Consider the following 15,408-nt stretch of genomic DNA (forward strand, 5'->3'; position numbering starts at 1 on the left):
AGAAACCCTCAGGATTCATTTCAGACAGATAACTGGATCTCTGTAGTTTCTCATCATAATAATGCTATGGCAAACAGCAAAACCAATATAAATTTCCAAGGAAAGAGCTATGCTGAATAATTCCGTGGCCAGCCTCTTTCTTTCCTCAATTGCCAGCAAAATAAAAAAGGGATAGAATAATAACTATGTCTTTCATTGGTTTGGGGATCAGATAAACAGATTCCTTTTATAAAACTAGAAGCAAGAAGTAAAAAGTCTCCAAATACAATGCATATACATTTTGAATATCTGAAATTCCCTTTAAAAATCTCAAGAATTAAATTGCAATTTAAGATATCTATAAATAGCATGGAATTGAGCAAAATGCTACTGATTTAAGCCAAATGAGAAAATGAGCAAGAGCCCCTTTTGCTATCTTTGTAGAATGAAATTCTTTAGGGACTAGAGGCAATGTTCTAAGAATAGAAAGAACATTTTCTCCCTGAATGCCCCACCACTCACTAACTTCACTACACTTTCATCTTACATCTGCAGGCAGCTTTCTTTTCTCTCCCCCAAAGAAAAGGCAGGAACATATCTGGTGGAAATATCTCGACATCTTTGAATATTAGATGAGATACAGAATAAGAAAAAGAACACTACTGGAAAATACTTCCCGTACTTTCACCAGAGATCAATAGAGGTAACCAAGGAAAAGCTAGTAATCTATTAAATTCTCTTACTGCCCTGCAGTGCCATTCCTGCAGAACAGAGGGCAGCTGGGTATCAGGAAAGAAACAAAGGAAAGGGATCCAATCACCTAGGGTCTGAATGGTTCATTTACTCACCCATCAGTTATCAAGTCCCCACTATGGACTAGGCATCAGGAATACAAAAATAAATGGCATATTAAATTGGATTTCTCTATTAAACGCTCCCATAGCACATCACACTTCTTTGTAGCACTCATTACAGGATCACATGTCTGGTTTTTTAGCTGCATGTTAAATCTTAAGAGGCTTGTTTATGGTAATGTAAAATGGTACAGCCACTATGAAAAACTGTAAGGCAGTTTCTCAAAAAAAATTAAAAATAGATTCCCATAGGATGTAGCAATTTCATTTCTGGATATGTATCCAAAAGAACAGAAAGCAGGGTCTTAAAAAGATACTTATACACCCATACCCATAGCAGCATTACTCATAATAGGCAAGAGGCAGAAACAACCCAGTGGTCCAGTGACAGATAAACAAAATGTGGTATATACATGCAAAGAAATACTATTCAGCCTTAAAAAGCAAGGAAACCTGTCACATGGTAAAACATGAATGAACCTTGAGGACATTATGCTGAGTGGAACAAGCAAGGCACAAAAGACAAATGCTGTATCCTTTCATTTACATGGGGTACCTAGAATAATCAAAATCATTGAAACAGAAAATAGAATGATGGTTGCCAAGAGCTGCAGGAGGGGGGAATTAGTGTTTAATGGGAAGAGACTTTCAGTTTTGCAAAATGAAAATGTTCTAGAGATTAGATGCACAACAATGTGGATATAAGATGGTTCCCAACTTATAATGGTTCAACTTATGATTTTTCAGCTTTACCATGGTACAAAAGCAATATGTATTCAGTAGAAACCATACTTCATATTATAATTTTGATCTTTTCCCCGGGCTAGTGATCCTCTGTCCAGCTCCCAGTCAGCCACATGATCACAATGGACAACCGTCCATTCGCTTACAACCATTCTGCACCCATATAACTACTCTGTCTTTCATTTTCAGTACGGTAGTCAATAAATTACATGCCATACTCAACACTTTATAATAAAATAGGCTTTGTGCTACATGATTTTGCCCAACTGTAGGTTAATTAAGTGCTCCGAGCACATTGAAGGTAGGCTGGGCTAAGCTATGATGTCCAGTGGGTTAGGTGTGTTAAAGACCTGACCAGACTCTTCCCGAAGTGCCCATTGTTAGGCAGTGGGTTCACCACCTTAAGGAAGTATGATAGTCAAACTCAACCCATTCCAACAAAAGGTTCTGTAGAGGGCTTTGAGCCCTCAGACAACAAGTGTCTGTTAAGAGCTATTGACGGTGAGCTCCAAAGAAGTGAACAAGTTTCATATGGCTTACTCAGACCTATTGAGAGCTAACACGGATGGGCTGAAGAAGAGGGACTAACCAAGCAAGAGTAAGAAGAGCAAAGCAGCACAGTGAAGGGCACCAGATAGCCTGCTTTCACCAACTAACCACCAAATTACTATTTTTCTTTTGGTTTTTACTTTTGGCCACAAAGCTTTTGTTTCTGGTTCCCCTATAACAAATTTTCATGGGAGATGAGGGTCACGTTGGATGGAGGAAGAGCTGCAGTGTTTACAGGATAGTTGTAAGAAGCCAAGTTTATTTTAGAACTGGCTGATTGGTCAGTGTTGCATGGTTGTATATCCTGGGATTATAAAATCTCTGTAGCCATCTGTGTGAAGAACAATGGATCATTAAACTTGCATTTATCCACCAAAAAAAAAAAAAAGTTAAGATGGTAAGTTTTATGTATATTTTACCACATTTTTTTAAAAAGTCCTAATTTAAAAAAAGACTTGGGGCACCTGGGTGGCTCAGTGAGTTAAACAGATGACTCTAGGTTTCAGCTCAGATCATGATCTCATGGTCATGGGATCCAGCCCCGCATAGTGTTCCACTCTGAGCACAGAGTCTGCTTGAGATTCTCTCCTCTCCCTTTCCTTTTCCCTTGCCCTCTGCCCTGCCCCCGACTGTTTGCATGCACACGCACTCCCTCTCTCAAATTAATAAATAAAATCTTAATAAGAAAGAGACTTTTCCCCCTGTAGCTTCATGATTTAAGCACAGGTCTTTGCATATGGAAGATACTTAACAAATATTTATCGAATGGATAGATGAATGGAAGAATGGATGGATGGATGGACTGGACAGACAGATGGGAATCCAAACAGAAGAGTAACACATAAACCAATAGTTACTATACCATTTGAACATAGAGAAATGGACCCTGTGAATATGAAGAAGGGAGAAGTTCTTGTTATGGTTGATTCTGATATATTTACCATATAGAACTACTTTGTCTTATCCACCAATATCACACAAAAAAATTTTAATAGAGATGTGGTTCTTTCTGGTTAAATAATTCTTATTTTTCCTGTTATTTCTCTTTACCACAGTATAATCTGTCTTCTGACCTAGATGAAATTAAAAGAGAAAAATCCATTTTTTTGTCACCTTTGCTCTTCCCAGCACCTCTTCTAATCCAAAAGAGTAATGTGAAATAAAGCTTGCAATCAACTCTGCAGAACACGAAAGCAGGTGATAAGTTGCTTGCCCATAAGTTATTAATCAGCGATCCTCCAGGGCGTAGTGTTATGAAGCTGTGTCGTGTAATAAACAGCAGGCAAAATGAATAATCTCCATTTTCTGACTCTGAAGTGCAGGCATGTGCTATAAAACTAAATTGACATCTGTTAGCAGGCTTGTCACATGGATGGTTTTTTCCTGCAGAATCTGGAATAAATTAAATCTTAAAATAAAACTTGGAACAGAGAGGCTGCTTTACATAATTCCTTCTAATGGCGTGCTGATTTTAAAGAGAAGTTCTTATAAGAAATGTTTCATTATCATTTTAATTGCAAAACTGTTGAATGCCACTCCATGCTAGGAACGTCAGGTTTTTATAAGGTCCTTGTGTTTTTTAACTAAAAAAGTGGCAAAGGAGACCTTCCTCACTAGCTGGAAAAGAAATCAGGTCTTACCTCCCAATGAAACTATGCTCCTTTTCCCCAAGGAGCCTGTTTCATGGGTGGTTGGGCAGGCCTGGCACCTCAGAGAATCGGCCTGGCTGAGCTCCTAAGGCAGAATGGCTGGCCGGGGTGTGACCTCACAGGACTGGCTCAGGAGTACACCCCTTCAGAGGATTCACTAATATGATAGCAAGTTCTGGAGCCTCTTACTGTCAAAAGGCATTAAGCATTTGTTAACACATATAGAGGAATTGCCAGAGTTGCATGACCCGGTGAAACCGGGCTGTGCAGCTCTGAACATGACATTCTTCTGCTGAACCACAGTCTCCATTAGGAGAGGAAGTCACACAGAGGGAGGCCTTCACAGGCTCCTGAAGCTCATGGCCCCGCTGCCCCAGAGGATTCATTTGGCTCTCCTCCCCAAAACTCTGTCATAATGGCAAAATCCTCAGACAAATATACCCACCCCGGTACACAGCAAGGAAAAAACAAAAAACAAAACAACAAATGCCAGCTCCCTGGAGGCTAATTTCCTAAGTGAAAACTCCCCCTTTTGTAATAATTCTTTGTGCCTTTGAAAACCCCAAAGAAGCAACAATCAATCAAAACGCTTTGCTTTATGTAACATCATAATTCTGGCCTCCTTAAGAATTCTTCATTCATTTCTTTCACCAACATGAGTGCACTTGCCTGCACGAACTTCCAAATAGTAGGGGTTCATATCCCACGCCTTACCACAGGAAAAGCTGAGGCACAGAGGACACAGGACCTCGGTGAAGTGACAGAGACAGAGGCTGCAGTAGCATACGGGCTCTCAATCCCCTTCTTGTTTAAAGGGTTTTATGCACAGCAGGGGATGGGGGATTTGCAAACGGAAGGCTGAGTCACCAGGGTCCTCTGAACACTCAGGTTCCTCGCAGGGTGATCTTCCTATTACCTGGGTTAGAGTTTCAGTGGGTCAGTTAAAAATGCAGTTTCCTGGGCTTCAGGCCAGACCAGCTAAGTGAGAATCTCTATGGTTGCTTCTGGATTCGACGTTTTAATCAAGGTTTCTAGGTGATGGGATTCTTTGCTTCCGCTGTTATTTTTGGTTTGTTTGCTGGTGTTCCCAATTCTAACACTGAAATCTGAGAGCCATTCTGTAGTACAGGTGGGAGTGGGTCTCTGGATTCCAGAACACTGCCTGCACACAACCTCACCAGTCATGGCTTCTGCCCAAGGGAAACCGAGAGGAAACGGCATCAAAGAAAATACAAACCACCGCTAAATCCAGATGCACCTAGCTCATTCTTCAAACAGGCTCCATAATCTACATGCTGGCCAAATACTGAATGGTTTGAAAATCACTAGGACCCCAGAAATTTGCTTCACAGCAAATCTCACCATTACAGATAAATGAAAAGGATAAAAAGCCCAAACTCATTTCCTACATGTTGAGTACCGAAGTTCTAGATCCACATTCTCAAGATGGTTTGTCCTTTGGGTCCACTACGGATTGATGGAGACATAAAATTGTCTTTGTATTTCAAATTGCAATTCAGGAGCATAGCTGACTCATTACTCCTAAATTGCTACTGGCTTATTTCACAGAAACATAGGCTTGTCGTGATTAAATAGCATTTCTGCAAGACGAAGTTGCCTTCAAATACACAAAAAGATACATACTTCTCTTGGAAAAAGTAATATAAACAAGTATAAATAGAAGATTGCACTGGGCCCTAAAAGAATCACCTGGATTTCCACTTTTGCCATAGCATATCTTGTTTCCATGGTGTTTTTCACCCAAATACTCTGAACATCAGTGGTTAAGGCCTTTGGATGCTCTAGTTGCTGCTTATTAATTCTGCAGTAGGCTGTGTGAAAAGATAAAGCATTCAAACTTCAATACCCTGCACATTTTACTTAGGAAGGTACTTGACCTAGAAAGTCAGGTCAAGTATCTTATATATTTCCTGAGCTCTTCCCTAGGTAGTTGGGCGGGGATTCCATACCACGGAGTCCCTGCTCTCAAGCCATATACTCCTTAGGAACATACATCTGAGATGCAGGGATCTGGCTGGAGGGTAAACCATTAGCCATCTAGGACTCAGGCATGTCTGGCCCTTGCACTGGTATGGGAGACCACTGGGAGACATTTTTACAAAGGAGCTTCCTTCCTGAGGGAAAAAAAAATTTGTTCCAAGAAACCAGCAAGTTCGAAACAGAAATCTGGTACAAGCTGGCACAGGAGTAGAAAAATGATCTGGAGCATAGCACATCATCTGTGCCTCATTCCACCCTTGGCAGGGACTCAGGCTGAGGGTGGAGGACATCAGAACACAAATGGTCCAGCGGCACCTGGGTGGCACAGTCAGTTGAGGTTCCGAGCGTCCAACTGTTGGCTTTGGGCTGAGGTCTGATCAGAGCATCCTGGGCTGGAGCCCTGTGCTGGGCTTGGGGCTCAACAGGGAGTCTCTCTCCCTCTTCCTCTGCCCCTCCCCCTCTGCACTTTCTCTTTCCCTCTCACCGAAATAAATTTTAAAAAATAAGATATAAAGCAAAATCAAATAAAATACAGAACACAAAGGGATCCAGTGCTGGGCCTCTGGGGGAACACAAATTACTAGTAAATACCCTCTGCTTCTGTGTTTCTCAGACTATGGTTCAGGCCTTGCTACTCAATGTATGGTTCCCCAACCAGCAGCCTCAGCAGAGCCAGGGAGCTTGCTGGGAATGCAGACTCTCGGGTGCCACCCCAGAACTTCAGAATCAACATCTGCGTTTCAGTTAGACTCCCCAGGTGATTCACATACACATTAAATATGAGCAAGAATGGCATGAAATATGATTTGTGTCACACAAGCATTTCAAAATCTTTTGTTAGGTATTTTTAATATGGGTTAGAAAACATAACTAAGCTGGTTTACTCATGAGTGCATGGGTATTATTTCTCCAGATAAGTCTAAGAAATGTGAATCGGTTTAGAGTTGACTTAAAGGGAAGATGTGCCCTCCCCATGTCAAACACAAACTGAGAAAACTGGAAAAGAGGGAGAACACAAAGGACATAAACTAAAACTAGGTGAAGAAGGAGGAGGAGGAGGAGAAAGGGAAGAAGGAGGAAGGAGGAAGAGGAGGAGAAAGGGAAGAAGGAGAAGGAGGAGGAGAAAAAAGGGAAGAAGGAGGAGGAGGAGGAGGAGGAAAAGGGGAAGAGGAGGAGGAGGAGAGAAGAAAGGAAGAAAAAATACAAAGGATTCTAGAATGACATTTCACATATTTATCAAAAAACAAAACCAAACAAAAACCTAGTAGGGCAGAACTAATAGCAAACAAAACAGAATTTAAGGCAAAGAAAATTCCGGGGAATGAAAAGCGACATAATGTACAGGCGCAGCCAAATTTTCTCCCTGAATCTACCATTTTCCGTTTCCAGCGGCAAAGCGAGTGGATCCTTCCCGGGAGCGCTTCGCTCCAGGCCCGGGGATGGGGCGCAGCGCGAGCAGCCACAGGAAAGGGAAACGCCGCGGTTCGCTTCAAAGCCCCATCGGTCTCCATGGGGGGGGTCCCCCCACTGTGTCCCCCTAGAGGACATGCCCCCAGAGCTCAGCAGGTGCCACCCCACCACCCTGTCTGGGACCTGCAGCCCGTGCCCCCAGAGCTCAGCAGGTGCCACCCCACCACCCCGTCGGCGACCTGCAGCCCGCCCCCCCCCCCCCCGGAGCTCAGCAGGTGCCACCCCGGCCACCCTGTCTGGGACTGCAGCCCATGCCCCCAGAGCTCAGCAGGTGCCACCCCACCACCCCGTCGGCGACCTGCAGCCCGCCCCCCCCCCCCGGAGCTCAGCAGGTGCCACCCCGGCCACCCTGTCTGGGACTGCAGCCCATGCCCCCAGAGCTCAGCAGGTGCCACCCCACCACCCCGTCGGCGACCTGCAGCCCACGCCCCCGGAGCTCAGCTGGTGCCACCCCGGCCACCCTGTCTGGGACCTGGAGCCCGTGTTCCCAGAGCTCAGCAGGTACCACCCCAGCCACCCTGTCTGGGACCTGCAGCCCGTGCCCCCAGAGCTCAGCAGGTGCCACCCCACCACCCCGTCGGCAACCTGCAGCCAGCTCTCCCCCCCCCCCCCCCGGAGCTCAGCAGGTGCCACCCCGGCCACCCTGTCTGGGACCTGGAGCCCGTGTTCCCAGAGCTCAGCAGGTACCACTCCACCACCCCGCCGGCGACCTGCAGCCCATGCCCGTGGAGCTCAGCAGGTGCCACCCTGGCCACCCTGTCAACGACCTGCAGCCCACGCCCCCCGGAGCTCAGCAGGTGCCACCCCGCCAGTGACCTGCAGCCCGTGGCCCCCGGAGCCCCCACGCCCCACTTCTGCTCTGTATTCATCCTCCGCGGCTGATTTAATTTCTCTCCAGCACCGTGTTTGCTTCCCCCACCGTGGCCAGCAAAGCTGCTCGGCGCCCCAAGGCAGCAAACAAGAACAGTCCTCCACGACCCTGTCCGAAGAACCAACTGCCCTTCAGTTTCTCACAAGGCTGTCATTAAAGACTCTTGGGTGGAATCAGGTGCGGTTATCAATTTCCAGGGAAATCAGACATAGTTTCCCTGAAAACAAAGAAAGAAGGAAAGGAAAAAGAAAATGCTTTCTATAAAAATTTTTGTAAAGACTTCTTGAAATTGTTAATGAAAGCTCTTGGAATTCAAGGTCATCATTTTTAAATCACACTGTGTCCTCTGATGGAATTCTCAGAAACAAGCCATGTAGGTAGTAGCATGGTCCCTGTCACGCTGCTGATCACCCCCAGCCCCAGAGCAGCTAAGTGACTTGCCCGGTGCCAAAAACGAACAAGAGAATGGGTGATTCGAACCTAAATCACTGACCTCCCCGCAGTAAGCTCTAAGGCAGCCGTGTTACTCTTATCATCAACAGCACGGTTAAGGCTCAAAGTAGTTATAACGTCTCATGAATCAGCTCGGATCATTTAGTATACTCTAGGTAATAAAGATTTTAGGGGGGAAAAAAGCACATGTATGATTAATATGAGCAGAAATTTCAGACTTGATATTTCTAGTCCCATCCTGGAAATTTTCTTTTTTTTTTTTTTTTTTTTTAAGATTTATTTATTCTTGAGAGTCACAGACAGAGAGAGAGGCAGAGACACAGACAGAGGGAGAAGCAGGCTCCCTGCAGGGAGCCCCATGTGGGACTCGATCCTAGGACCCCAGCATCACGCCCTGAGTCAAAGGCAGACACTCAACCGCTGAGCCACCCAGGCGTCCCATCCCCATTCTGGAAAAATCCTTATGCATGGTTCCAGCAATAAGCACATCAGCAATGAGAAGACAGCTTATCATTACTACCGATCCAGGTGATATTACTCCCTGACAGGCCGGCTTCTGGTTCTTGGGCTTTGGCTTTTGCAGCTGCTCTCACCTGATGCTCTAGAAACATTTTCGACTTACAGCTTGAAATTAAAATTATCAAAGAGTTTTAAAAGCAGTTCAAAAGCCACATGCAGGGCAGCCCTGGTGGCTCAGCGGTTTAGCGCCGCCTGCAGCCCAGGGTGTGATCCTGGAGACCCTGGATCGAGTCCCACGTCAGGCTCCCTGCATGGAGCCTGCTTCTCCCTCTGCCTGTGTCTCTGCCTCTCTCTCTCTCTCTCCTCTCTGTGCATTCTCATGAATAAATAAATAAAATATTAAAAAAAAAAAAAAGCCACATGCATCCTTCTCTCACCATCTCAGAGTACTGCTTTTCGTTGTGGCCTGAGGGGCCGGAATCTAGGTATGGATAAAGAGAAGCAGAAAAAAACCCACAGCTTAATGGGGAAAACATCACCCAACTATTGGAAACAGTTTAATGTCATGAGGTGAAAACAAAACAGTGAAAAGCTCTCTGGTTTCTAAAGTCGCCAGCAGAAGAAATGAGTGAAGAAGGCAAGGCTCAAGCACAGACATATTTTACTGTGTGTGTGTGTGTGTGTGTGTGTGTGTGTGTGTGTGTTTTCTATTTGCTTTCCCTGCCAGAGCCACATCCTATTTACCAGTATCTGTACACATGCAGAAAAATGAAAACAGACCTTGCTTGCTGCAGGCCAGAAATGAAGTTTCCTTTTATCTGGCACCACATAGCTTTTAGAGGCATGTTCCTAATGGAAGCAATCATTCACCGATGGGTTTCATTTTTTTTGTTTTGTCTGAAAGCATTCACCAAAAAAAAAAAAAAAAAAAAAACTCCAAAACAAAACAAAAACTATGAAAGATTATTAGTATCTTTTAAACAATAAGGAATTTTTCAAGCAGCAAATATATACCCAAATCATTTTCATGTGTTTTTTTTTTGTAGTAAAATACCCATAACATAATATTTACCATCTTAACCATTTTTAGGTGTCATTATTAATGTTTTTAATAAAAATAAATAGATTTAGGAATATAAAAAATCCTTTATAACATTTATCCTTTTTAGATACTACTGTAAGTATTTCTGCTGTCTCAGAAGCCGTGTAAAAGATTTCAGGCTTCATCTTCAGCATAAAGGTTGGCCCACTGCAGCTCCTATGGAGTTAAACACAATTCAGATGCATACCTGGTCATTAAAAATACATTTTCCATAGGAAATGTGGCTTGGATAAATTATATCCACAGGCCATTTTTTTCAAAGCCTTATTTCGTCCTCATGTTTACCAAATATTTTGCTAAAATATTAGCGAAAAAAAAAACAGTATCTACTCATATCTATTCTTTGGAGTGTGAGGGTAGAGAGGGCCAGGGTATACAGAGTAGTAGGGTGGAGCAAGAGAGTCCCAAATGGATGCAAAGAATCCATAGTTATCTCTCTGAATAACCAAGACTTGACATATTATGGAATGAAGCTGTAAAACAAAACAAAACAAAGCAAACAAAAACAGCTCTCTGAAGGTCACAAGTGGCAAAAATAAAGTACTGAAGAATGCTCCCACTTCAGTTTCTGTTGGGTGATTTTACCCCAAATATCCTATACATATGTTTCACTTAGGCTCCTGATTATTAAATGCTCGTGACTGTCAATGGCAGCACAAAATACAAATCAGCGGTTAATCACATGTTAAAAGAGCAGAAAATTCTTCGAAATGGTTCTTGAAGAAGCTCCTGTTGCCCGATTAAAGGGAGGGTTTTTAAAAAAATAAAGAAAGAAGAAGAAGGAGTAGGATGAAAAGGAGAAGAAAGAACAAAGCAGAGGAAAAGCCCTTTTATTAAAGGCCAGTCAGCCAACTCCAGTTTAAAATCGAATTCCATGTACACTGTTTTTCAGAAACACCCGTTCTGGCATGTTCTAAACCACATGCCATCTCTGGCTGAGAACGCTAAGGCAAAACAGGCCAAGCCCAAGACGGGTTGGCAAACAAACACAAGCCAAGTACACTCGGGAGAATTATCCAGTATTTGCCTACAGCATGTAATTGGCTCGGGTCTACACTAAAAATTGCTTTCAAGGAACACGGTTCAAAGATTGAGTTTCTTTTTGCTCTCCATTCACGATAAAATACTTGTAGGGATCTGACATCTTTTGACATGATTATATCAGTTGCAACACACATACTGTCCAGTCAGTGGTACAGATTCAAGTAATCAAAGGTACAGACTTTCTGGTCTTTGAGGAGCCTGGAGACTCAAAACAGTCGTTACAACAGTGAGAAACACGATACACGAGCAATCTCTTATCAAACAGAAACCTGGCTCTGATGGCTTTGTATTGGAGACTGACATAAGTAGTTTGCTCCGTCGGAACATTTTCAATCAATTGCCAAATGAAAATGGGAGTCTTGAGTCTAGGCCAGAAGTGGGTTTCTTAGCTCCTTGCCCAGTCTTGGCCAAAACCCTACTCAACAGCAACTACAATCTACAAATCAACTTAAAGATCTCGATCCCTGCCAAAACTTTATGTCTACAGAGCTGACTCTATAAATAAGGATGGGTGATCATCAGCCAGGTTGAAACCGGATCCTCCACTATCCAATTCTTGGTTTGCATTTTATAAGGTTTATGAGTTTGTTCACTTTATTTCATTATGAAATCAAATGAAAAATCTCACCTTGTGATGCCCAAATTCATTCAGGATGGTTCCCAGCTTTCTGGTGTTGCTATGCGGTTTTTGGGCAGCAACAGCTGGATGAGGGTCCCGCCAGTCGATGGACAAGCGGTGATACCACAGGCGCTGACTCTCCAGAATATGAGCCGACTTAACACTAGGATCAAAACGATGTACTTCACATCCACTGTTGGCCATGCTAACCTCAAATTGGGTATCCTCACTCCCTAGCCTATAAAGAAAGAGGATGGAAATCAGTAACAACAAAAATATAATGAGGCAAAAGTGTTGGATTGACAAAATGACGATTCTAAGGCCAATTTTCTTATTCTTATCGAGCTTTCTCCGGTTTTAACACATGACTAACTGTGCACATTCAATAAACCTTCTTCTTTCACAAAAACCATTATAGCTAAAAGCTTCTGGATGAAAAGCAAGCAGAGAAATTATCTGCTAAATGCAGACCAGAGAATCACATGTTCCAACATGTAGAGGCATACCAAATTAATTTTTTAAAAAGATGTAAATCAGAGCAGCAACGAAACAAGACTATCCAGTAATCTTAAGAGGTTTTCTCAGAATACGTCAAAAAATAGAAGTGCCAGGATCAGTTCCCTTAGGGAGAGGTACAGTCTACTAATGTGGTAATTTGTCTCCATTCTAATGGCCACGATGCATGCAGCCGGACCTAAAGACAATAGGTATTTTCTTAGAAATGGAAGTTATTTTAAAATCGTACAGTTAAAGATAAAGCAACTGTGTGTGGTTCTACTCAAGAAGTAGAAGAAATACGTCACCTAAATTCATGTCAACAGGAGGAAGAAATTATGAATTATTTGTACTTAAGCATCCAGTATGTAGCATATGATGTGGAATGTTCATATACTTACACATTTTTAATTTACTCAGTCATATTACTCAGACGTATTTGATGGAGTTATAGTCATCACTTTAAGAATCGATTTGAATGAAAAACATGAAATTAAATGAAAGAGGATTATTTTTTAAATGGTGATTATGGCTTCTTTGCCCAAAATACAATAATTAGATGTGATTTAAGATACCAAGACCTCACAGAGTATCTATAATCCATTGACCAAACCTGAACCTAGTGCAGAAATGTTTCATTCTCTTAGACTTTACTATCTCAGATATTTCATAATTTGGAAATATGCAAGCTCATTGGCTAACAATTATTTACCCGCCTTTAGTTGACTAAAATAAGTCTTCAGTACAGAGATCCTCCACCTTGACATTTTTTTAAAATATTTTATTTGTTATTTATTCATGAGAGACACAAAAAGAGAGAGAGGCAGAGACACAGGCAGAGGGAGAAGCAGGCTCCCTGCAGGGAGCCTGACGTGGGACTCGATCCCAGGTCTCCAGGATCACGCTCTGGGCCGAAGGCTGCACTAAACCGCTAAGCCACCGGGACTGCCCCACCTTGACATTCCTATTATACTCTTAATTTGCCTTATTTTTCTCCTTTGCTTCTACTCCATTGCCTGTTCCCTTTCTGGATCTGTGGCATGTCAACCCTCTGCTGTCCCTCAGCTATAATCCTCTCCACACTTTTGGCTAGAAGATTTAGCACTCCTCTCACAAACACTACCATTCCTTTGACCCAAGCGATCCTATTCCTATTTTTCATCTCTTACTGAGTCCACACAGCCCAGACCATTGTAATGTCTCCTAGTTTTCCACCCAATTTTTCCATTATCTAATCCAGTGTGGCAGGTTGACTTGCTGGCTCCAATTCTTCACCCCTTCACCCCTACTACTGCCATGCTATGCTCATCATGGGCAGAGTGTCTTTTCCTGCCCCTTGATTTTTTTTTTTTTTTTTTTTTTTTGGGCTTGACTATGTGATTTGCTTTTTGGAAGGAAGTGACAGTATGCCAGTCCTGAGCCTACGCTTTAAGTACTTCTGTTCACGCTCTTGTATCATCTTCATGAGGAAAACATACCCTGGATAGTTAGCTGGTCTCAGGACAATAGGAGTCATGAGAGGCCGAGGTACACTAGCCAAACCACCAGCTTTCTATGAAAAACAATTGTCCTTGGCCACGTCACCTTGAAGTTAAGTCTCCCAGGTGAGGCCAGCCCCAATCAACTGAAGTCCAGCTGATTGGGAGACATATAAGCAGGAATAAATAATGGTTTTAAGCCACTGAATTTTAGAGTGACTGGTTACACAGCAACAGCTAACCTATAAGCCTACCATGAATTATAAATCCAAGAGTTGACAGGACGCCTGGGTGGCTCAGTGTTTGAGCCTCTGCCTTTGGCTCAAGTCTTGATCCCAGGATCCTGGGGTCAAATCCCATATCAGGCTCCCTGCAGGGAGCCTATTTCTCCCTCTGCCTATGTCTCTGCCTTTCTCTCTGTGTGTCTCTCAGAAATAAATATATAAAATCTTTTAAAAAATAAATAATATTAGTCCAAGAGTTGAGTAAAAATGACAATGCATTTTTTAGCAGATAGATTTCCTTCTGCATAGATCAGAATGTTGCCAAATTCAGTTGCCCCAAGGGATTTTTCACTTAATTGAATATGTTGAAACTTAGATGAGCAAACCAGTGTTCCACTATGGGTCATCTATTAGAAAATGGCAGTTTTGAAAAAAAATAAAAATTAAAAAAAAATTTAAATAAATAAATAAGAAAATGGCAATTTTGTAGCTTTAATAAGAGAACACTGTGTCAAAAAAAAAGTACTCATTAGGGGCACCTGGGTTGCTCAGTCAGTTGAGCATAGGCTTTCAGCTTGGGTCATGATCCCAGGGTCCTGGGATTGAGCCCCACATCCAGCTCCCTGCTTCATGGAGAGCCTGCTTCTCCCTCTCCTTCTGCCACTCCCCCTGCTTGCACTTGTTCACTCTCTCTCTTTCTCTCTCTCTCTGCCAAATAATAAAATCTTTTTTTTTAAAAAAAAGGTACTCATTAAATATAATTTGTATGTAAACTTTCTAGAGTAGAGGAATTTGAATAATTTCTTTCTCTGTGAATTTTCTAAATATTGTTTTCATGGAAACAATCTCTACTCTAAAACATGTATTTTAATCAAGACTTCAAAAAATTTTAAGGATTAAATTAAGCACATACACTTCTGTAACTAAATTTCTTAGCAAGGCCCTTTATTATATATTGATATGTTTTCAATTTAAACTAGTTTGTTATAATGAAAAAATAACAATACACATAGAATTCAAAGACATAGATAAAATGAAAAGTAAAAGCTTTCTAGCACTAAAAATTTTGGCCACTAATTCCCAGGGATAATCACAATTAGCATTTTTTCGTGTATCTTCCTAGAAACTCTCTACACATGTACAAGTGTTCTCTATTACAGCTATCATAAGCACGTATACAAATTTAAGTTCATCATCAAATAGCGAGGAGCGATTTTGTATGATACACTAAATAACATAAAGATACTGAAATTTGTAACTTTGGGGTTAATTTGTTACTTTTACTAAATAAAATACACTTAATATGTAAGCGTACTAAATTGGAAAGTAATAAACTGCATTCATTGAATCAATGTCTATAATTCTCACTTTCATTTATTCAGAATGGTACTTCTTCAAGCTTGGTTACATCAGCCAA

The 15,408-nt window shown here is 42.2% G+C and overlaps 1 protein-coding gene across 3 annotated transcripts in view; it reads right to left on the reverse strand.

The window, feature by feature from the left end:
- The window catches only part of METTL24 (methyltransferase like 24), a 99,868-nt gene that overhangs the window by 36,321 nt on the left and 48,139 nt on the right, over nucleotides 1-15,408 (reverse strand). For all 3 annotated transcript variants that reach the window (XM_038554941.1, XM_038554942.1, XM_038554943.1), the window contains one exon: nucleotides 11,804-12,032. In XM_038554941.1, the coding sequence (XP_038410869.1) occupies nucleotides 11,804-12,032 (229 nt within the window). The remainder of the gene's footprint in view (nucleotides 1-11,803; nucleotides 12,033-15,408) is intronic.

The sequence above is a fragment of the Canis lupus genome, chromosome 12 (genome assembly GCF_011100685.1).
Source record: "Canis lupus familiaris isolate Mischka breed German Shepherd chromosome 12, alternate assembly UU_Cfam_GSD_1.0, whole genome shotgun sequence".
Lineage (NCBI taxonomy): Eukaryota > Metazoa > Chordata > Mammalia > Carnivora > Canidae > Canis > Canis lupus.